At 39.4% G+C, this 24029-nt stretch overlaps 1 protein-coding gene across 1 annotated transcript; it reads right to left on the bottom strand.

The window, feature by feature from the left end:
* Positions 1-5301: 5301 nt before the first annotated feature.
* On the bottom strand, positions 5302-23659 carry LOC143435315 (uncharacterized). Its single transcript, XM_076917225.1, has 5 exons — positions 23610-23659; positions 21148-21361; positions 13297-13423; positions 13037-13097; positions 5302-11721 (listed from the first exon to the last, which is right to left on the bottom strand). Exons 1-5 carry the CDS (start codon positions 23657-23659, stop codon positions 10932-10934), a joined length of 1242 nt encoding a protein of 413 aa, XP_076773340.1. The 3' UTR covers positions 5302-10931.
* Positions 23660-24029: the final 370 nt, after the last annotated feature.

Below are 24029 nucleotides of genomic sequence, written 5' to 3'. Positions count from 1 at the left end.
GGGATTGCTTCAAGTTTCTCTCCATTTAGCTTGATGTTGCCTACTGGCTTGCTGTATATTGCTTTTACTATGTTTAGGTATGGGCCTTGAATTCATGATCTTTCCAAGACTTTTACCATGAAGGGATGTTGAATTTTGTCAAATGCTTTCTCAGCATCTAGTGAGATGACCATGTGGTTTTTTTCTTTGAGTTTATTTATGTAGTGGATTACATTGATGGATTTCCGAATATTGAACCATCCCTGCATTCCTGGGATAAAGCCTACTTGATCTTGATGGATAATTGTTTTGATGTGTTGTTGGAATCGGTTTGCGAGAATTTTATTGAGTATTTTTGCATCAATATTCAAAAGGGAGATTGGTCTGTAGTTCTCTTTCTTTGTTGGGTCTTTCTGTGGTTTAGGTATGAGTGTAATGGTAGCTTCATAGAACGAATTGGGTAGTGTTCCTTCTGTTTCTATTTGATGGAATAGCTTGAAGAGGATTGGTATTAGGTCTTCCTTGAAGGTCTGAAAAAATTCTGCACTGAAACCATCTGGCCCCAGACATTTTTTGGTGGGAAGATTTTTAATGACTGTTTCTCTTTCTTTAGGAGTTATGTGACTGTTTAGATGGTTTATCTGCTCCTCCTTTAACTTTGGTACCTGGTATCTATCTAGAAAATTGTCCATTTCATCCAGATTTTCCAATTTTGTTGAGTATAGGCCTTTGTAGTAGGATCTGATAATTTTTTTTAATTTCCTCTGTTTCTGTTGTTATGTCTCCCTTTTCAGTCCTGATTTTATTAATTTGAATACTGTCTCTGCACCCTTTGGTTAGTCTGGCTAAGGGTTTGACTATCTTGTTGATTTTCTCAAAGAACCAGCTCCTGGTTTTGTTGATATTTTGTATAGTTTTTTTTTGTTGTTGTTTCAGCTTGGTTGATTTCAGCTCTGAGTTTGATTATTTCCTGCCGGCTCCTCCTCTTGGGTATATTAGCTTCTTTTTGTTCTAAGGCTTTCAGGTTTGCTGTCAAGTTGTTAATGTATGCTCTTTCCAATTCTTTTTGTGAGCACTTAGAGCTATGATTTTTCCTCTTAGTACTGCTTTCAGTGAGTCCCACAAGTTTTGATATGATGTGTCCTCATTTTCATTTAAATCTAAAAAGTCTTTAATTTCTTTCTTTATTTCTTCCTTGACCAAGTTATCATTGAGTAGAGCATTGTTCAGTTTCCAAGTGTATGTGGGCTTTCTGCTGTTTTTGTCCATGTCAAAGAGGAGTCTTATTCCATGGTGGTCTGATAAGGTACTAGGGATTATTTCAATCTTTTTGTATCTGTTGAGGCCTGTTTTGTGACCAATTATAGATCTATTTTGGAAAAGGTACCATGAGGTGCTGAGAAGAAGGTATATTCTTTTGTTTTAGGATGAAATGTTCTATAGATGTCAGTTAAGACCAATTGGTTCATAACTTCTGTTAGTTTCATTGTGTCTCGGTTTAATTTCTGTTTCCATGATCTGTCCATAGCTGAGAGTGGGGTGTTGAAATCTCCCACTATTATTGTGTAGGGTGCAATGTATGCTTTAAGCTTTAGTAAAGTTTCTTTTATGTATGTGGGTGCCCTTGCATTTGGGGCACAGATGTTCAGAATTTTGAATTCCTCTTGGTACATTTTTCCTTTGATGAATATGAAGTGTCCTTCTTTATCTTTTTTGATTACTTCTGCTTGAAAACTGATTTTATTTGATATTAGAATCACTACTCCAGCTTGTTTCTTGGGACCATTTGCTTGGAAGATTGTTTTCTAACCTTTTACTCTGAGGTAGTGTCTGTCTTTTTCACAAAGGTGCGTTTCCTGAATGCAGCAAAATGTTGGGTCCTGCTTACGTATCCAGTCTGATAGTCTATGTCTTTTTATTGGAGAATTGAGTCCATTGATATTAAGAGATATTAAGGAGAAATGAATCTTGTTTCCTGTCATTTTTGTTATTGGCAGTGGAGATATGTTTGTGTAGCTACCTTCTTTTATGGTTTTTGGAAGATTACTTTCTTGCTTTTTCTAGGTTGTAGTTTCCCTCTTTGTGTTGGAGTTTTCCATCCATTATCCTTTGAAGTGCTGGATTTGTGTTGAGATACTGTGTTAATTTGGATTTGTCATGGAATATTTTGGTTTCTTCATCAATAATAATTGACAGTTTTGCTGGATATAGTAGTCTCAGGTGGCATTTGTGTTCTCTTAGGGTCTGTATGATGTCGGTCCAGGATCTTCTGGCTTTTATGGTCTCTGGTGAGAAATCTGGTGTAATTCTTATAGGTCTGCCTTTATATGTTACTTTGCCTTTTTCCCTCACTGCTTTTAGTATTCTTTCTTTGTTTTGTACCTTTGATGTTTTGACTATTATGTGGCGGGAAGTATTTCTTTTCTGGTCTAAACTATTTGGAGTTCTGTAGGCTTCTTGTATATTTATGGACATCTCTTTCTTTAGGTTAGGGAAGTTTTTCTCTATAATTTTGTTGAGGATATTTACTGGTCCTTTAAGTTGGGAGTCTTCCCCCTCATCTATACCTATTATCCTTAGGTTTGGCCTTCTCATTGTGTCTTGGATTTCTTGTATATTTTGGGTTAGTAGCTTTTTGTATTTTGCATTTTCTTTGACAGTTGTGTCAATGTTTTCCAAGGTATCTTCTGCACATGAGATTCTCTCTTCCATCTCTCGTATTCTGTTGGTGATACTTGTGTCTATGACTCCTGACCATTTTTTTAGGTTTTCTATCTCCAGGGTAGTCTCCCTTTATGATTTCTTTATTGTTTCTACTTCCATTTTTAGATCCTGCATGGTTTTGTTTAATTACTTTCCCATTTGGTTGCATTTTCTTGTAATTCCTTAAGGGATTTTCGTGTTTCTTCTTTAAGGGTTTCTATCTGTCTACCATTGTTCTCCTTAAGTTCTCTGAGAGTGTTATTTATGTCTTTCTTAAAGTCCTCTATCATCATCATGAGAAGTGATTTTAATTCTGAATCCTGGTTTTTCTGATGTGAATGGGTGTTCAGGGCTTGCTATGATGGGGAAACTGGGTTCTGATGATGCCATGTAACTTTGGTTTCTGTTGCTTACATTCCTGCGCTTGCCTTTTGCCGTCTGGTTAACTCTAGTGCTACCTGTACTTGCTGACTCTGACTGAAGCCTGCCTTTCCAGTTATCTAGCTTGTGTCTGATCTCCTAGGGATCCAGATATCTCTGTGATCTTTTCCAGCTGTTCTGATTACAATGGTACCTCTAGGATGCCTCAGGATTTGGTGCCTCCAAGGTAGCAGTCCAGCTAGGTGTCTGCTGTTCTGGGTGCAGTGTCTCCTCTAGGATATCTCAGGATATGTTGTCTGAAGCTCTGAGTTCAGTTGTTCCTCTGTGGCTCTGGGTTGAGTGGATCTTCCAGTATGTCTCCATCAGAATCCGGGGTCCACATAACAGCAGACCCGGGAGAGGTCTGGTCCAGGCCTCAGATCCAGGGGAGGGGTGGAAGGGGAGTGCTACTCCTCAGGGGTGGGGAGGGGGGTATCCGCTGAAATCTGAGTACTCACAGCACCCAGCTATGGGCTTAGGGCAGTATGTGGGTCTTCCTACCTAATGCTGGCTGTGGGGTCCGTGGAGCCTCCAGAATGTCTCAAGCGGAATCTGGGGTCCACACAACAGCAGATCTGGCAGAGGTCTGGTCCAGGCTGATAACCTTCATACATTATACTCCCAAATTTCAATACTCCATTCTCACTAATGAAAAAATTCTCCAGACCAAATTAAACAGACAAATACTCCAGCTAACTGATAGCATCAACATGAATCCAGCTGAAATTTGGAGAACATTCTACTGAAATATAAGAGAATATACCTTCTGCTGAGCACCTCATGAAACCCACTTGTAAACTGCAAGCATATCCAGACACATTGCAGGTCTCAATACATACAAGAAAAACACCATGTATCTTATCAGACTACCATGGATTACAGCTGGATATCCACAAAGCCAGAAAGAACACAACGTTATAAACCCATGGAAACTGCACACCTCACTACTGAGTGAAAACTAGGTTAAGACAGAAATAAAGGAAGAAATTAGTGACCTTACAGAAGTCAATGCAAATGAATATGCAACATGCAGAATCTTACAGAATACAAAGAAAATGAAACTGTCTCTAAGATGAAAGCACAAAATTCCTACATGAAAAAAGTGGAGAGCTCTCACACTGGCAATTTAAGAGCATTCTTTAAAGTCTAGAACAGAAGGAAGTGAGTGAGCAATGAAGGAAAGAAGTAGACATCAAGGTTTGTCAAATTGTGATCAAAATCCATAAAATAGAAAGAGAAGAATACAAAGAGTTAATGAAACATGGAGTTGGTCTTTTGAGCCCTTTGTTAGCACAAAAAGAAACACTTATTAAAGATAGAGAATATCCAAATTAATGAAATCTGAAATAAAAATGGTGACAAAATAACAGACAAGTAAGAAAGCCAGAGAATGGTAAAGACATACTTTTAAAATGCCTGTACTTCACCAAATTAGAAATTCTAAAAGAAAAGGCTAATCTCCTCAATAGGTTCCACTTACCAAAGTTAAATCAAACTAAGGTAAAAACTTAAACAGACCTAAACACCTAGAAAAAGAGAAGTCATTACAAGTCTGCCAACAAATAGAGACCAGGGCCATGAGTTTTAGGGTAGAATCCTCCCAGACTTCCAAAGAGGAGTTCCTGAGAATACTCCTCAAAGTATTCAACAATATAGAAAAAGAAGAAACCTTAGCTGATTTTATTTTGTGAACCCATGGTTACTCAAATATCCAATCAATATAAAGACTCAGCTACAAAAAAGAATTACAGACCATTTTCCCTTAAAACTACAGATGCAAAAATATTTAATGAAATAAAATAAATTAAATAAAATAGAAAACACTTCAAAAGATCATCCTCCATGATCAATGAGGTAGGCTTCATTAAAGAGATCCAGGAATGGTTTAATATAATGTGCTTAATATGTAAGAAAATAAAATAAGTGGTCATCTCATTAGATGATGAATAATTCTGTGACAATATTTAATTTCACTTTATGATAAAGTTCTTAGAGTGATTAAGGTTACAAGGGACATACCTAAACATAATGTCACTTTACTGCAAACCTATAGCCAACATTAAATTAAATGGAGAGACATTCATATTAATTCCACTAATTCACAAACAAGATGAGGTGATCCATTCTCTCCACATCTATTTAAAATACTATCCAAAAGTTTAGCAAAAACAATACTGAAGAAGATAAAGGTAATACAGATTAGAAAGAGGAATCAAAATTATCTTTATTTGCAGATGATACAAGTGGACCAAAACTTCCCAAATGCAATTCCTAGAGCTGATAACTTTCAGCAAAGTTGTTGGATACATGATTAACTAAAAATTACAAGGAAAATGCAGTGACCTTCATATGTACAAATGAGTTTTCAAGTGCAAACAAGAGACAACATAAAGTTTCAATTCATTGTTGATGCTTGTCACATGTTTTTTTTTTTTTTTCTCATAATAAATAACCTTGAGTAACTCTATGTAAGTGTGTTGGGTAAGATCTTACCAAATTCTTTTTAGTTACAGATTACTTTTGGTATTCTTGAGGGTTTTCAAAGACTACTGTGATACACAAAGGCTTTAAAATATCCAATCAATATAAAGACTCCGCTACAAAAAAGAATTACAGACCATTTTTCCTTAAAACCACAGATGCAAAATTATTTAATAAAATAAAATAAATAAAATAGAAAAAGATCATCCTCCATGATCAATGAGGTAGGTTTCATTAAAGAGATCCAGGAATGGTTTAATAGATTGATTTCATGCTGAAGAGTTTACTCTTATACAAAGATACCAGAAAGTACACAACTTTAACGCATTGACTACGTTTATGGAGTTTCTCTGCATTATGACTTTATCTCATGGTTTCTAGGACAACTGCCACATGCATAGGCTTTACCACATTGCTTATTCATAGCATTTCTCTCCAGGATGTGTTCTTTTATGTTCATAGATGACTGTGTTGTGAAAAGGTTTTATGTCATTGATAAAATTTGTAAGATATGTCTTCAATATGTGCTCTGTTATATATTCAAATATGTCTATAATATACAAATGTTGGGAAGAAGCAAAAGAAATTTGCCCTAAGGACTGCCTTTTTGTTACAAACTTCCATTTAATCATAAACTGAAACTTAAACTTAAACTGAAAGTTTAAGTTCCAGGTCACAGGGGACCTGTGTACGTAATAATATCTGATCAGCTTTTATTATTCATGGTTTGTTCCCTAAAACATAACTGTTCCTAACCATAATTTCTGTTATTCATGTTTTATTTCTCAAAATATAATGCATGTTCCTAACCACAAAAGAACAAATGGCTATGATAGTGTAGACCATACAACCTACATTCTGTATCATTTGACATAGAGTAAAACAACAACAAAAAATTGTGATTGGGAGAAAAATGTAACTAATGTGGCACAGGACTTTGTGGTTTTGACTTTTGGAAGCTATATAACTTTCTGATTCAGGGTGGGACTGAGCCTGGGTTGTTGCAGCTGAGCTTCTGAGTGTAATTTTGTGGCCCTGATTTATCAGCAGTGACTTGATTACAATAAATTCTTATCATTTGCCTTGTCCTGTGGTTGAGTTGTGTTGGATCTCTTTGGACCACATACCATAAAAGCTTTAGCACAGTATGTAACCACTGTCCAGTATGAATAGTTTCATAATGATGAAGACCACAGAGGTGTGCAAATGCTTCATTATACTAAACATATCCATTAGGACTCTGTGGGTGTGTCCTGAGTCACAGAGGGCATGTTTAAGACTCAGGGTGTGTGTCCTGAGTCACAGGGGGCATGATTAAACTCTAGCATGTATTCTTTCTTGATAATGAAGACTAGAGAATTGTGCAAAGGCTTGACTGTATTAAATACACTCACCGGGCTTCTGTCTTTGTATTTCCATTGCTATGAAGAAAAATCATGTCCAAGACAACTCCTATAAAAGCAACAGTTCTATTGGGACTGGCTTACAGTTTCAGAGATTTAGACCTTTATTTGTCACAGCAGGAAGCAAGGCAGGTATGCAAGAAAACATGATGCTGAGAGTTCTGCATCTTGATCTAAAGGCAGCCAGGAAGAGACTGTCTGCCAGGGAGCTAGTAGGAGGGCCCATTCTGCACCGTGTAGAACTTCAAAACCTACCCCCACAGTGATGCATTTCCTCCAAGGTCACATCTCATAATAATTTCCTCCCACTCCCTGAGCCAAGCATATTTATACTACCACATTCCACTGCCTGGCCCCCATATGATTGTGCAAACACATGAGTGTATGGAGAATATGAATATATATATATATATATATATATTGGTTTTTCGAGACTGGGTTTCTCTGTGTAGCCCTGGCTGTCCTAAACTCACTCTGTAGACTAGGCTGGCCTCGAACTCAGAAATCTGCCTGCCTCTGCCTCCCAAGTGCTGGGATTAAAGGTGTGCACCACCACCTCCCGGCGAGACCATATTTAAAAATAGCATAATAAAAAATATGTGAGGTTCAAATTAAAAAGTCTTCATCATCTAAAGAAGTCCCATAAATGTTAAAAGTCCAAAGTTCAAAGTCTCTTCTGAGATCATTTCAATCATGTAATTGTAATCCCCTATACTTTCCAAAACAAATAGCACATCATATCCATCCAAATTCACAGGATATAGTTCACCATTCCTAATGTAAGGAAATACTGGGACAAAAGAAGACCAAAAGCCAGCAAGGGAATCTCCAAACTTTGCATCTCCATGTCTGACGTCAAAGTGTTCTTCAGATCTCCAACTCCTTCCTTCTTTGCTCACTGCAGCACAATTCTTTCTCGTTGACTGATTATATTTCCTGAAAGTAGTTTTCCTGAGAAGGTATTCCACAACTCAGGAATCTAAAACTCTTGGGGTATGCAAAGTAATTTCAAAATTACAGCTTCTTGTTCCAGTATCTGGGATCCACAGATGATCTTCTGCGCTCCTCAAAAGAAGCTGGGTCACTTCTCCAGCTCTGCCCTCTATAGTATACTAGGTTTTGCTTGACTCCACTCAACTGCTGCTGCTGTTCTTTCTGCTCATCCCATGGGACTGACATCATCAACATGCTGGGTTCTTCTGTGACAAACAGTCTTTACTGCATTCCTCTAATGCTCCCTTCATGGTGCCAAGCCTCAGCTGCACTGCATGAAACATTCATGCCTTAAAACCAGTGCCACCTGGGTGAGTCTTACACAGGACTGAGTCAAGCTGCACCACAAGGGACAACCTTGGCTACCTTTGGAATACAACTTCTTTCTCCTCTCAGAAAACACTTACCAGAAGATTTCACCTCAGTGATGCTGGTTTCTTCTTCGTCACCACTAATTTTCTAACTACAACCAACCAGCATCAATTTTCTCAGTAGTCCCTTTTATTCTTTCCTCTAAAAGAAGAGCCACATGAACAAAGTTCCTGAGTTCCTCTGCCTGCTGGGGCCCAAACATTGCCCCTTCTATTACATCATCACCAGCTTTCTATTTTTCAACAACTTCACTGCCTAAGCTCGGCTGTCCTTGAACTTGCTCTGTAGATTAAACTTGAACTCAGAGATCTGCATGGCTCTGTCTTCTGAATGTTGAATAATACCCATGTAACACTTTGCCCATACCTAAGCTTTTTATTACCTAAAACTTGTTCTGTACCAGGATGCCTTGATTTAGAGATCTGCTTGATGTTCATCTCCTGGGATTTAAGGTGTGTACCACCATGCCTGGACCTAAGTATATCCTATATCCTTTTAGATTTTTAATTGAAAACTCAGCATAGTAATCACAATCCATCAATTGTCAATTTGACACATACTTGTATCTCTTCATGTCCACATAAAAACAATAACCAGTTAATAATAATAATGCCTAACATTATACAGTTCTCATCCATGCAACATTACATCCATATATTTAGGTGGATGGAATCTTGCCATATCATCATCATTTCTTTAATAACACTGTGTATCTTTAATCACAAGATATACCTTCATTCAACTTCCTGGTGAGATTTTTCACTTTGAAGCTAACATTTCATATTTTTTCTTTCTAAGACTACTAAGCATGACCAAAACAATCACCATGAGAGTAAACATAAGCTAAAGGCTATTCTTGGTTCCCGGAGACTTCCTTTGTCAATGCGATTAACAAAATAAACCTCTTTACCTTCAGATGAGAGCAAAACACAGCAATATTCTTCAACAAAACATTATAAAAACTATATACAACGTTGAAATTACCCTTAGTACATATGTGTTCTACTAGCATGGCCCATGAAGTCCCACTTAATGCATGTACAAATCCAAAGTCTAAAAATCCACATTGCTTCCAACAATCAGGCCTATCAATAAGAATACTTAAATCTGAGGTACCAACTTCTGTCTTAGATAGAATTTCCATTGCTAAGAAGAGATACTGTGACAAAGGCAACTGTGTTAAAGCAAATAGTTAATTGGGTCTGTCTTACACTTTCAAGTGTTTAGTTCATGACCAACATAGTAGGAAGAATGTCAGCATGCCGGCAGCCATGATGCTGGAGAAGGAGCTGAGAGTTTTGCATTTTCATGAGAAGGCAGTCAGGAAGAGACTACTGTCTTCTAGCTGAGTGGTAGGAGAGTCTGTTTTTTACTGGCCGGAGCTCCAAAGACCACCGCACTAGGAGTTCACTTCCTTCAAAGCAGTAATATCTACTCCCACAAGGCCAAACATACTAATATTGTCACTTCTTAGGGACAAGCATATTCAAATCACCACAGTTTATTTCTACTATAAATTCTTTTATGCATTTAAATATGATTAGGACATGCAGACGCTTTACCACACTGATTACTCTCAGAAGGTTTCTCTCTAGTGTGTGTTGATGTTTGTATTCAGACAATACTGTGGCATGTAAAGGATTTTCCAACTTGATTACATTCAGAAGATTTCTATCCAATTTGTGGTCTTTTATGTCTTTGGAAACTACAGTGATAGGCACAGGCTTCTCCACATTTGTTACATTCATAAGGTTTCTCTAAAAAGTGTGTTACTTGAAGTATTTGGAGAGTACATTGTCATGCAAAGACTTTACCTCATTCATGGCATTCATGGAGTTTCTCTACAGTATGTATTTTTTTTTTTTTTATGTATCCGGCGATGCCTGTGACATGCAAGGGCTTAGCACTTTGATGACACTGAGTCACTCTTTTGAATGTGTTCTATTATGTAGTCGCAGATAAAAGTGAATTGTCAGTTTTTCCACAGTGATTATATTAATGAGGCTTCTCTCCAGTGTGATTTCTTTGTGTATGTGTAAAGAACTATGACATGCAAAGGCTTTACCACATTGTTAATATTCAAGCAGGTTTTTCTCTTGTATGTGATCTCTTCTATCACTTAAGATGGGTGTGACTTGTAAATGCGCCACAACACTGATTACATTCATAAGGTTTCTCTCCTGTACCTGTTCTTTTATAATAATGGAGATGCTAAAGTTGTGAAAAGTCTTTACCACATTGATCACATTCATGAAGTTTCTTCCAATATGGGATATTTTATTTTTGTGAGACTAGTGGGACATGCAAAGGCTTTAGCACAATGATTACATTCATAGTTCTGTACAATATGGGTTGTTTTATGTTTTTGGGAAATATCCTTATGGAAAGGCTTTTACCAAAATGATCACATTCATAGGTTTCTTTCCAATATGGGTCCTTTTATGGTTTTGAAGACAAAAACTTAGTGAAAAGGCTTTTACTATATTAATTACATTCATAAAGTTTCTCCCCAGTATGTGATCATTTATGTCTTTGGGACCTGTTCACTTATAAATGGATTTTTCTACATTGATTACATTACTAAGGTTTCTCTCTGGTATGGGTTCTTTTATGATATTGGAGATGATTTTTTTGTGTAAAGCCTTTACCACATTGATTACATTGATAAGGTTTCTCTCCAGTATGTGTTCTTTTATGTTTTTGGAGACCACTGTGACATGAAAAGGCTTTGCCACATTGATTACATTCATAAGGTTTCTCTCTGGTATGTGTTATCTTATGACATTGGAGACTACTGTTACATGAAAAGGCTTTACCACATTGATTACATTTATAAGGTTTCTCTCCAGTATGTGTCCTTTTATGGATTTGGAGATGACTTTGTTGTGTAAAGCCTTTACCACATTGATTACATTCATAAGGTTTCTCTCCAGTATGTGTTCTCATATGACAATTGAGACTACTGTGACATGAAAAGGCTTTACCACATTGATTACATTCATAGGGTTTCTCTCCAGTATGTGTCTTTTTATGATATCGGAGACCACTGTGACATGAAAAGGCTTTACCACATTGATTACATTCATAAGGTCTCTCTCCGGTATGTATTCTTTTATGATATTGGAGATGACTGGATATTGCAAAGGCTTTACCACATTGATTACATTCATAAGGTCTCTCTCCAGTATGTATTCTTTTATGAGATTGAAGATGACTGTGACGTGAAAAGGCTTTACCACATTGGTTACATTCATAAGGCTTCTCTCCAGTATGTGTTCTTTTATGATATTGGAGATGATGGGGTCTTGCAAAGGCTTTACCACATTGGTTACATTCATAAAGTTTCTCTCCAGTTTGACTTCTTTCATGCCTACAACAATAATGGGCACACGTGAAAGCTTTACCACATTCATTAGTCTGATCAATCATTTTACCAATATGAATAAATTTTATAGTTGGTGTAATAGTAAAGCGCACTCAGATCTTAAGGTTTTATCACTTTGATGTTCATGGTTGTACTTGCTCACTGTGGGTTGCTTTCCCTCTTTGAAAATACCTGTGATGGTAAGAGCATCTATTACATGGCTCACATTTATAGCCTCCTTTTTCTATACGAGATTTTTGTTTGTTTGTTTGTTTGTTTTCTGGTTTTTTTTTTGAGACAGTGTTTCTCTGTGTAGCCCTGGCTGTCCTCAAACTCACTCTGTAGACCAGGCTGGCCTTGAACTCAGAAATCCTTCTGCCTCTGCCTCCCAAGTGCTGGGATTGAAGGTGTGTGCCACCACTGCTCTATATGAGATTTCTATATGATGTTTTTAACATGTCATAAGAAATATGGGACAACTCAGAGCATTAAAACTCTGATTGCATTCTTAGATTTTCCTGTAGTGTGCATCACACCACAGCAGATCTGTGAACCAGGATGAATAAAAGAATTTCCAAACTTCTAGTACCCATAGAGATTTTCTGCAGTGTGAATTTGCGGATGTTCCCAGTAAAATCAGAAAACTAATTAATTGCAAACATCTATCATATTCAGAAAGTCTACCAAAGAATGCTACATATCTTCTCATTGTTCTGAAGTAGATAGAGGTACATTGTTCCTTTTAGTATCTCTATGCTCGCATGGTTTCATCCATTCTGGCAATTGATACACCCATTTAAAAAGAAGAACAAATGAAAGGTTTCCACATTGAAGGCACACACATTGACTTTTTGTTCATTGTAGACATGATCAATGTTTCTCCACAACATTCTTGACTATCATAAACTGACCTCACAATAAACTTAAAAATTTCACTACAAGAATATGAGCATCACCAACTTTATCATGGACTATTTGCTTATTAGAAGGTTATGGATACATGTTTATTACTATTCAATGTGCAATATCTAAGTATTATGAGACTATACAAATTGGTATTTCCACAACATAGCTCTAATGGAGATACAAATCAATTAAAGGAATCTCTTAAGGCATTGTTTCCTTCTTTTCTTTCTCATAGAATTTCCTTGGAAACACCAATCAGATGACTGACATTGTGGTACATAGTTTGGGGAGAATATTATAATCATAGTTACAATAAAAGGACTGATATTTTACACACTTGCTTTTTTTAGAGCTTCTAGATCATATTAAACTTTCCTCACAGGCATATTTGTATTAGCTTAAACATTAAAATTACCTTTCTTGACTTCTAGAAGTTTGATGTTGTTCTTCAGTATGATGGTCTTCCAAATTAGAGCCTGAAACCAAGGTAGCAGAAAATGAATGATATGATATTGGAATTAGGCAAAATTCAAGTTACTCTAAATTTTCACAGCAATGAACCTGATTTATTCAACTCAATATTACTTTTTCTCTATTGAAATAAGAGATGATCATCAGTAACCCAGAAACATTTTTTTCCCTTATTTTGAGAAGCAAAAGAAAATTCAGTCTTACCTATAGTAATGAGGTTCCAGTAGGTCTCAAGCATTACCTCTTTGTAGAGATTCTTCTGGGAAGGATCCAGCAAATTCCACTCTTCTGCAGTGAAGTTTACATGCACATCATCAAAACTCACTGCTTCCTAAAATATCACATATATGTGTACAACACAAAGCCTGATACTGACATTACTACAAAGTAAAGGTATGCTTCCTAGATAATATAATCTTATAATTCACATGATTCCTCCACTTATTTGCTGACCCACGAATTATAATATAATCACCATGTTAGTTTAGAAGATATTTGAAATATTGACACTTGAACCCTTGACACAGAGTTCACCTGTGTCACTTCTGAACCCTTAGAATAGGATATAGCCTTGCAACACAAATGGCAATTGAGAGAGATATGCAGGGGGAAACAAATCAACTGTACTGAGCACACATCTAAAAAGCTGTATGAACAATTACTAACTACAAAAGTGATGGGCAAGCTGCCTGTATTTGCTCATGTCTTTAATCACAGAGGTACAGGCAGGTGTATGTCATTGAGCTGGATCCCAGCACGGTCTATGTAATGAGTTTCAGGAAAGCAAATGTTACATGTGAAGAACCTCACTCTGCTACAAAAATAAAGCAGGAAACAAAAATGATAGAATGAACTCACAGTTCTTTACTGAAGTCACTGCAAAGAATTATACATTCACTGCAGTTCTGTATTATCTTGCATAAACATAAAGTGAAACAGTTTAAACCCCAACATTAATTAAATTTTACTAAAAAGGAATGCATGTTTAAAGAGTTAAAAATGGACAAATGAATATATTAGTAATGTATATTTTTTGTTTTTTGGATTTTTTGTTTGTTGGGGACTGACTTTTAGCAGAAAGCGGCTATCAGCGTTGCAGCCATCTTGAGCCATATACCTTGACATGAGATTTGTATTACAATAGCCAGAAAAGCTGAGCACACTCTGATAACATCTTGCTTCAGATACCCAGGACTTTCCTTGGGTGTGTGAGATTAAAGGTGTGTAACTTAAGAGTGTGACTTAGAGATCAGAGGATGAGAGAGAATCAGACACTTTAGAGAGAATGAGACACTTTTAGGAGACACTTCAGAGTACAACTTGGAGTACAACTTGGAGTAGGAATTAGGCATTAGGTAGCAGGCACTTGGAAGAGAACTTGGAAGAAGTAACTTGAAACTTGGAGGCACTAGGGACTAGGAACTAGGGACTAGGAATTTAGGACTTGGGACTTGGAGAGAAGAAGAGAGACTGAAGAATAAACGAGATTGAATCACACTCTGTCTGGTCTCCCTCCATTCTTCGAGTCCATCCTCACTCTCTCTCTTGCTGAACCTGACCCACAGACTGGAGCAGCAGATTGGGCTGGGATACAGTGGCCGCTCAAACTCGGGACAGCCTGGGCTTCAACATTTTGCTCGGGCCTCGACATTTTTTTTTTTTTTTTTTTTTTTGAGACAGATTTTTTCTGTGTAACCCTGGCTGTCCTGGAACTCACTCTGTAGACCAGGCTGGCCTCGAACTCAGAAATCTGCCTGCCTTTGCCTCCCAAGTGCTGGGATTAAAGGCATGTGCCACCACTAGTGGCAGTAATGTATATGCTGGTCAGAAATAAAGAATGTAGTTCAGGAGACATAGCTTAGGAGTTGAAAGCTCTTGCTGGTCTTCCACATAGTGGTGGTCAATTTCTAGCATACACACATGGACCAACACCTGTTTATTTCCTCAAGATCAGGAGTTCTGTGGCCACCTTCTGACAACAGTAAAGATGAGGCACACATGATATTCATATTCATGCACCCAGCCATAATACACTTATTTATTCAAAAATTTCAAGCAAATGTAAGAGTTAGGCAGAACATCATACACCTGCAATTCAATGAATATGAAGCATCAGATAATATTGATGACATGAGCTTAAGCCATCCAGAGAAATAGAACATAATCTACATATTAGGCTGAATTTCAAAATGAAAGATGTGGATGAAGAGCAGCACAAAAGCATGTGCTTATTGAACAAAATCATGTCAGGTGGCTTATGTGATTTCTATATCTATAATCAGGACAGAAAGGGCTTCATAGAAAAATTTGGTCTAGAAAAACAAAAACAGAATGAATAAAGTTAAAAATATAAAACCACCAGATTTGCAAAATAGCATAGCATTGAACAGCAAATGTGTGCACAGCATCGTATGTGATTGAGGGACAGAGTCCAAATGGGGAATGTATGGGAGCCTGAGAAGAAAGCTGAAGGATCAGATTCAACCACAACACTGGAGACACCCAGAACAAAATTTATCCTGTCTGAAAGAAATGCAGAAGTAAAGGTGGAGCAGAGACTGAAGGAATGGCCAATAAAAACTCATTAAATTGGAGATACACATGGACAAGCTCAAATCCATGACATTATTAAGGATACTCTGTTATGATCCCACACAGGAGCCTTGCATAATTGTCCATTGAGAGGCTCCACTTAGCAGCTGACTGAAGCAGAAGTGGAGATCCACAGTCAAAAATTGCATGGACATTGGTAACTCTGATGGAAGAGTTGGGGGAAGGATTGAAGGCCCTGAAGAGGATAGGAACTCCACAGGAAGACCAACAGACTCAACTAACCTTGATCCTTGGGGACATTCAGAGACTGAGCCACAAACATAACACACACAGGCTGGACAAAGGACCCTGGCCCATAAGTAGCAGATGTCCAGCTCAGTCTACATGATGGTCCTCCAACTACTGTAGCAGGAGCTGTCCCTAAAGCTGCTGTCTATCATTGGAATCTGTTCCCTTAACTGGGCTGCCATGTCTGGCCTCAGTGAAGAGGATGCACCTAACCCAATAGAGACTTGATACACCATCATGGATACCCAGGGGCCCACATCCTCTCAAAGGATAAACAGAAGATTCAGGAGGGACTCTGTGAAGCCAGGTGACCTAGAGTAGGGACTCCACTAAGTTCCTAGCCATTTTAATTATAACAACTTAAATCTGGAAAGAATCCAGATGCCGCTCAACCAAAATATGGATATGGAAAATGTGGTTCATTTACAAAATGAAACATTATTCAGCTATTAAATACAATGACATCATGAATTTTGCAGGCAAATGAATACAGCTAAATACTATCATCTCCGTGAGGTAACCTAGATTTAAAAGCACGTGCATGTATGTACTCACAAGTGAATAATAATCATAAAATACAGAAAACTCACACTACACTCCATAGATACAAAGAAACTAAATAAGAAGGAAGGCCCAAATGAGCATGGTTGAATCCCACTCAGAATGGGGAATAAGCAATCATAGGAGGCAGAGGGAAGAGAGAGAACTGGATTGGAGAGCAGATAAGAAAGGGGGATTGGGTAGAACCAGCAACAGGTGTGGCGAGAGACAAGAGAGGGCCAGATGGGGAAAATGAATCAAAATCTGCAGCTGCCTGGGGAAGGGAGGGGTTATATTTAGGATGTGCCAGAGACCATAAATTGGAGGGCGACTAGGAGACTATGGAGTTGATCTTAGCTGAGATGCATAGCCGTGAGATATGGATGCTGAAGGGGGCACATCTGCATTCAGGCAGGACCCCCAGTGGAGAGTTAAAGACACCAACCAATCCAAAAACCTTTATACCCAAAATTTGTTCTTGTCCACAAGAATGCAATCTACAACATAGATTCTGTCCAGCAGCAAAATAACGCTTTGATACCATGTTGTTGTTCTATCTTGATACTCTGTTGCTGTGATTGAATCCTCTAAGCAAAAGCCTCTCAGGTAATAAATGGTTGTTGTACATGGTTTGGTCAGATCAGTCCATTTTGGGAGCTTAGATTAGAAACTGAAGGCAAAAAACATGAACAAACACTGTCTCCTTGCTTGCTCTCTTGCTTGGTCACTGTCTCATGCTCAGCCTGCTCTCTCATCCAGCCCAGGACCACTTGCTTAGGGATATTGCAACACTCAGTAGAAGAGCCTTCCTAATTGTCAGAAGCCAGGATCACAGCCCCCTACCTACCTTACTCCTTGCCTTTCTTAGACCACCTCCCACTATATTCCCTAACAGCCATATCCTGCTTGGCGACCACAAGACCTGGCTTGGCAGCTACAGAGAGTTCTATAAGCAGTGTACCGTGTCTTCTGAAGAATACAGTTAGACTGCACATTGTTTCAGGGCACAGGCCGAGAAGATTCTGTACTTTCCCACCACCTGGATCCCTCTTACCCCTCCTTTTATAAACTGTGGTATAAAAATGCGCTTTGTGCTCCAATACACGGCTCTTGACAAGCAATTGCTTCCTTGAGTCCTTTCTCTCTCTCCCCCATTCTTCTTTCAGGTTGTGGTCCTCGTCGTTCCCCCCAAATAACCAAGGCCCATGGGTTGGATCACCTAATCAACCATCAACACTATCTCTCACAGACATAGCAACCAGCCATTCTGATGAGGGCATGCCCTCGATTGAGGTTCCTTCAGATGACTGTAGCTTTAAAATGTTGAGAACTGAAAAGAACAATAACACAGACACAATAATAAATGAGGAAGTTGTTACAACACAAAACCAATGATTTAACCATATCAATTACAGGAGCCCCTGCCACCAAAAGAGGGAGTTAGAATTGTGGCTGAGCAAGGACAAAATAGGGAGGGCACCTGGCTCAGAGCAGGGAAGTATACATTGGAATGGGGACCTCAGAGACTGTGCTGCCCTGGGGTGAGCATCTTTAACCCTGGGTTCCCAGGGAGTGCTACCAAAGATGTGGCTAAAACAGCTGGAAGGTGGACAGAAAAGCAGATTGTCTCACAGACCTGGAAATGACCACCACAAAGGACAAGACCTCTGGTCCAAGGAAGATATGCTAAATTTGTTAGAATCGATGAAGAATGACCTTCCATATCTTGACAGCTCCAAGTTCAAAACTACAGAGTCACATAGGAACTGGGCAGAGGGTAGTTCAGGAGGTGGGAAATGTGGTCTTTGTCTTTCTACCCTGTAAAACAAGGTAGGCAGAGAATGATTTTGCCCTGGATGCTGTCTCGAAGAGCTCTCTGTCATGGACTAGTCAATGGGTCTAGGTCCTGTTGTTAAGAAGGATTTATCCCAAGGTGTGGGACTAGAAACTAAATTGATTAGGGTGGAATCTGTCTCATTTCCTCAGGGAGAAGATGACAAAGTTCCAAACCCAAAATAGACAGCCACAAGGGGGCAGTAAAGGCTACCCAGCAGATTCCTCCACTTGGACAAAGGAGAAAATGAAGACAGGATGGCAGCTGTGAGCAGGGCTCCAAGTCTGCTCTAACCTTCCCAGAAATTTAGACCAGAAAAACACTGTCCACTATACCAGGCTCTGGAACATCTTCGAAGCACTTCGGGGCTATGACTCTCCAGTGCATCTACTGTAGCAGGCTTCCACGTTCAATTTAGTCATCTCCCTCCACATATACTCAAGAAAAACCTGAAAACCAAGGCACACAGACACAAATCTGGCAGACAAGCCACTGACATAGAAACAATGGTTCATCTTAACAACCGGCCTTTCAATCCTTTAGTTGGGAGTCCTGAGGGTCTTGGGGTTGCAGTCAATGCATTAAGATGTTATGTCCAAGTCAGAGAGACCCCAACAACCAACAAGGAGCCTATTGCAATGCAAACACATGGAGGTCTTTATTATGAGCTCTGTAATAAGGATTCTTGCCAGTCAGCCTCACATGAGATCGAAACTGAGAGACCAAGTCTAGGGGTGCTGGGTATTTATTGCAGTTACAGCAAGATTTGGACATTAACATGCAGGCCAGCAACTTAATATTTTAAAGGCTGCATGTCTGGCATAATCTGCAGGAACCAATCAAAGGGGCAAAATCATCTGACAACCATGATGGGTAGGCTAACTTTTTCTCTGTAAGGTGTATTAGTTATCGATATGTAGCTTAACCCTGCAGTTGTAACTTCACTAGTTGTTGACAAGGGAGGTTTGTGATAGGATGTTTGCTCAAGTGGACTTTGTGCACTCTCTAAAACAGAATTGATTGGGCTTTACAAACTCATCTTTGTGCCTGCAGTCCTTATTATTGAAAGATGCTCCTGTTCAGCCACAAGCCATGCATGGCAGTAGAAAAGGTACTTGATCTAAAGACCTACCTCACTATCTGTTACTGCACTGTCTGGAAATGCTTTCCTGAGCAGGTACCCCACAGCTCTGGAATCTTAAAATATTAAGGTTTCAAAGGTAACTTCAATATTACAGCTTCTTGTTCTAGTATCTGGGATCCACACATGATCATCTGTGCTCCTCAAAACAGCTTGGGTCACTTCACCAGCTCTTTCATCTATACCACTCTAGCTTCTGGCTGACTCCACTTTACTGTTGCTGCTGTTCTTTCTGCTCATTCCATGGAACTGACATCTTCAATATGCTGGGTTCTTCCCCTGCGACTACGATTCATTGTGTTTCTGTCATACACCCTCTTCACCGTGCCAAGCCTTAGCTGCTCTGCATGAGATTCATTTATGCCTAAAAACCAATACCACCTGGGTGATTCTCACACATGATTAACTCTAGGTGCACAACAAGGTACAACCTTGGCTATCTCTGGAACACAGCTTCTTTGTCCTCTCAGAAAACACTCACCAGAAGATTTCACCTAAGTGACCCTGGTTTCTTCTTCATCCCCACTAATTTTTTAACTACAGCTAACCAGCATCAATTGCCTCAGTCATTTCCTCTATTCTTTCCTTCCAAAGCCACATGGAGAAAGTCGCTGAGTTCCTCTGCTTGCTGGAGCTGGAACATGGCTCCTTCTATTACATCATCACCACTTTATATTTTTCAACAACTTCACTGCCTAAGCTCGGTTGTCCTGGATCTTACTCAGTAGATGAACCTTGAACTCAGAGATCTGCATGGCTCTGTCTCCTGAATGCTGGGTAATACATGTGTATCACTTTGCCTGTATCTAAGCTTTTCTTTACCTAAAACATGTTGTGTACCAGGAAGATTTGAATCAGAGAACTGCTTGAAGCTTATCTCCTGGGATTTAAGGCATGTACCTTCATGCTTGTACTTAAGTACTTTATTTTAGATCTTAAAATGAAAGCCCAGAATAGTAATCACAGTCCATCGATGGTCAGTTTCACACATACTGGTGACCCTTGTGTCCTCATGAATACGCTGACCAGGTGACAGTTGAAAGATATAAAATTTTATAAAGGGTATGGAAAGTTTTTATGACCCTCTAGAGCTGAGCCAAGAATGTAGTCCAACTGGTTCACTAGCTCCAGGTTCCAGGAACCAGCTGACCACAAAGAAAGCAAAACTAAAACTACAGGTCAGCTGGGTCATTCTGGGAACTGGCTGACCACAAAGTAGATGGTTGAGCAAGATTACATTCTTGAGAAAAATATGTACAGGATGGTTCCCACATGACCGACTGAATAATGGGCTGGGACTTTGAACAATTTTTTGATGTTCTTCCTTGGTTTTCCATTCACCTCCCTGGTTTGTGTTTTTGTTTGCTTTGAATACCCTTCTCCCCCTAGCCTTGATATCAACACCCCTCATTATGAGTCTCGACCTCAGCCCGGCTGATTCCTGAAATAAAGCCTCTTTCTGTTTGCTGGCCTCGATCTCCCAAGACTAGAGTGAGGATCTCCCCTCCTGGGGGGGTCTTTAAATAATAACGCCCAACACGATACAGTTCTCCTTTGTACAAGTTTGGGGGCATGTCGATAGGTCCGCTAGCCAGTAACTGGAGGCAGCTCCAGTCACGACCCTGCCTCAGATTCACAGGTGCCTCTGCTTGCTCACAGGTAGCCAGGAACCTCTGCTTCCACCCGCCTGACACTGTACCTGGAAGCTCCGGTCATCTCCCCATTTTTTGGCAGCGGCGATTGGATCGCGTCGCGTGGTTTGTGATGTCAGAAGGACCTTGCTGATGCCACCAGGACTGCAGTGCTCCTCCCAGATCACAGCAGCAGCTGTATCAAAGGTCTCCGGGCTGGTGGTGAAGGCAATGGGCTCCGAGGGGATCTCCAAACACTTGGCATGTGTGCCGGCCCCAAGCCTTCATGGGAAATGTAGTCTCCGGCCGGACGCCATCTTGCTTTTTCCTCATGACATTATGGGATATGTAGTTTGAAGGCCGGCCGCCATCTTGGATTGAGTTTGCTACACATATGCAGTTAGTTCTCCATCAGCCATCTTGGCACTAGTTCTCATGGGAAATGTAGTCTCAGGCTGGCTGCCATCTCTGCATAGCCCTAGCTGTCTTAGAACACACTGTGTAGACCAGGCAGGCCTTGAACTCAGAAATCTGCCTGACTCTGCCTCTTAAGTGCTGGGATTAAAGGCATGTGCCATCAATTATTAATCATTATTGGCTATTGATTAGAATTGAGTATTGATTATTGGTTAGCATTGACTGCTGAAGTGTAAGTTACCCTAAAAATAATTATGAGCCCAGGCTGACCTAAAGCTCACTGACCTTGACCTCAAGCTCTCCTGCCTTCTCCTCCCAAGCATTGGAATTCCTCTTCACGCACCACCACAACTGGCCCTAAAGAGTAATTTTTTTTTTTTTGGTTTGGTTGTTTGAGACAAGGTTTCTCTGCATAGCCCTGGCTGTCCTGGAGCTCACTCTGTAGATCAGGCTGGCCTCGAACTCAGAAATCCACCTGCCTCTGCCTCTCAAGTGCTGAGATTAAAGGTGTGTGCCACCACTGCCTGGCCATATTTAAAATTTTATGCAGCCATAAACATGTTAAGAATTTAAAAGATATTTATATTCAATAAATATCTTTTTATTTACTGGATATTTTATTTAAATATTTAGAGGGGTTTTTTCTGTTTTGTTTTGGTTTTGGGTTTTTGAGACAGTGTTTCTCTGTGTAGCAATGGCTGTCCTGGAACTCACTCTGTAGATCAGGTTGGCCTGGAACCACAAGGCCCACACCATCTCAAAGGAGAAAAAAAGAGTTTCGGGGAGGGACTCTGTGTGGGCAGGGGACCTCTCATAGGGACAGTGATCAGGGTAATAATGAATATATAAATTATTCTAGAAACAAAAAATGAAAGAAAGAAAAAAGAAAAATGTTGAGTCTGTACCCACTATCATCTCCCCCTAAAGGAATCTGTAAAGATCCCTCCTACAAGAGCTTCCACAAGCTCCACAAAGAAAGCCAGACAGAGCAGAAAAGTGTTAAATAACATAATCCTATCTAGAAGCATTTTGTTTCACTCAACTGCATTCCGACCCTGGACAGCTTTTGCTCATTTTTATCCTGTTATAAAAATGCACTCAGTCTTCAGTGATCCTAAGAGTCTGTAGGAGCTCAGACACTGTACAATGTGTAAAGTCTCTTCTGAAACTCAAGGCAATATCCTGAGAACCTCAACTTGTAAAATCAGAAAGCAAGTTATATCTTTCCAACATACAATGACTCAGAATTCCCCTTCTCATTCCAATGGATAGGAATGTGCACATAGGGAAAGAAGATTGGGCCAAGGCAAGAAACACAAGAGGGTAAACACCAAATCCTATAGCTTTGTCTCAGACACACTGGACTTCACTTTCTAAAGGCTTAGATGGCTCTATTCCTATAACTTCTCATACATCTCTCAGCTTGGGTACATCTTCTCCTTGTATGCGTCTCTTCATAGCATATGTATCAATGCCTTAGACATCTCAACAAGTTGTGGTCACAAAATGCAACTCAAGCATCATCCTGACAACTTCAATGCAATGAACTGTCACTGAATCCTCACTGCGGCACTGGCTCTGCCAAAAGATGGCTGAATAGTGCTGAACTGGAACCACAGAGGAAGTCTGCATGACATTGAAATTTTCAGTTTTTATTTTTGCAAAGCAGCCCAATTTAGATGATCCTCTCAAGTCTTGCTTCTAAGTTGATGGACCCTGCATTTCTTTGGACAACAGTTGCAGCAGGTTTTATTTAGTTTTTTTTTTTTTTTTTCTGAGAAAAGGAAACACTTTGCCTACTCCTTCCATTAATTTAAGTCTTAGCAGGAGGAAGTGTCACACTTAGGGTACCTTTTTAGTAATATACCCAAAAGGGCACATGCTCCAGTAAGTTCATAACCATTTTATTTATAACAGCTAGAGACTGGAAAGAATACAAATGTTTCTAAACCAAAATACAGATACAGAAAACGTGATTCATTTACAAAATGGAAGACTATTCACTTATAAAAACAAGGACATCATGAATTTTGCAAAAAAATGGATACAACTAGAAACTATCATCCTGAGTGAGGTAACCCAGACTCAAAAGGACATGCAAGAATGTACTCACATTAAGTGAATATTAACCATATAGTCCAGAATATACATGTTACACTCCATAGGCCCAAAGAAGCTAAATTAGAAGGAAGGCCTGAATGAGCATGGTTGAATTTCCCAAGGAAGGGGGACTATAACAGTCATAGGAGGCAGATGGAAGAAAGAGAACTGGATGGAAGAGCAGATAAGAAAGGGAAAGGAGGGTCAGGAACAGGTGTGGAGAGAGACAAAAGAGGGCCAGAGGGTAAGGAATAGAAATCAAAATCTATAGTTGGCGAGAGGGGAAAGGTGGAGGCATCTTTAGGATGTGCCAGAGACCTTGAATGAGAGAGCACCAAGGAGTCTATGGGGGTGATCTTAGCTGAAATGCATAGCAGTGAGATTTGGATCCTGCACCCAGTGGAGAGTTAAGGATACCAACTGAGCCAAACAC

Source organism: Arvicanthis niloticus, chromosome 20 (assembly GCF_011762505.2).
Source record: "Arvicanthis niloticus isolate mArvNil1 chromosome 20, mArvNil1.pat.X, whole genome shotgun sequence".
NCBI classification, from domain to species: Eukaryota; Metazoa; Chordata; class Mammalia; order Rodentia; family Muridae; genus Arvicanthis; species Arvicanthis niloticus.
The sequence above is the reverse complement of the archived record's forward strand: the minus strand, read 5'-3'. Positions and strand labels throughout refer to the sequence as shown.

Coding starts and splice junctions, on each gene's coding strand:
- LOC143435315 (XM_076917225.1), bottom strand. CDS start 23,659: ATGGAGTGTAACATGTATATTCTGGACTATATGGTTAATATTCACTTA. Junction 21,362..23,609: donor ATGGTTAATATTCACTTAAT/GTGAGTACATTC, acceptor TTTCCCATGAAG/GCTTGGGGCCGGCACACATG. Junction 11,722..13,036: donor ACTTCTAGAAGTCAAGAAAG/GTAATTTTAATG, acceptor TTATTGTTGTAG/GCATGAAAGAAGTCAAACTG.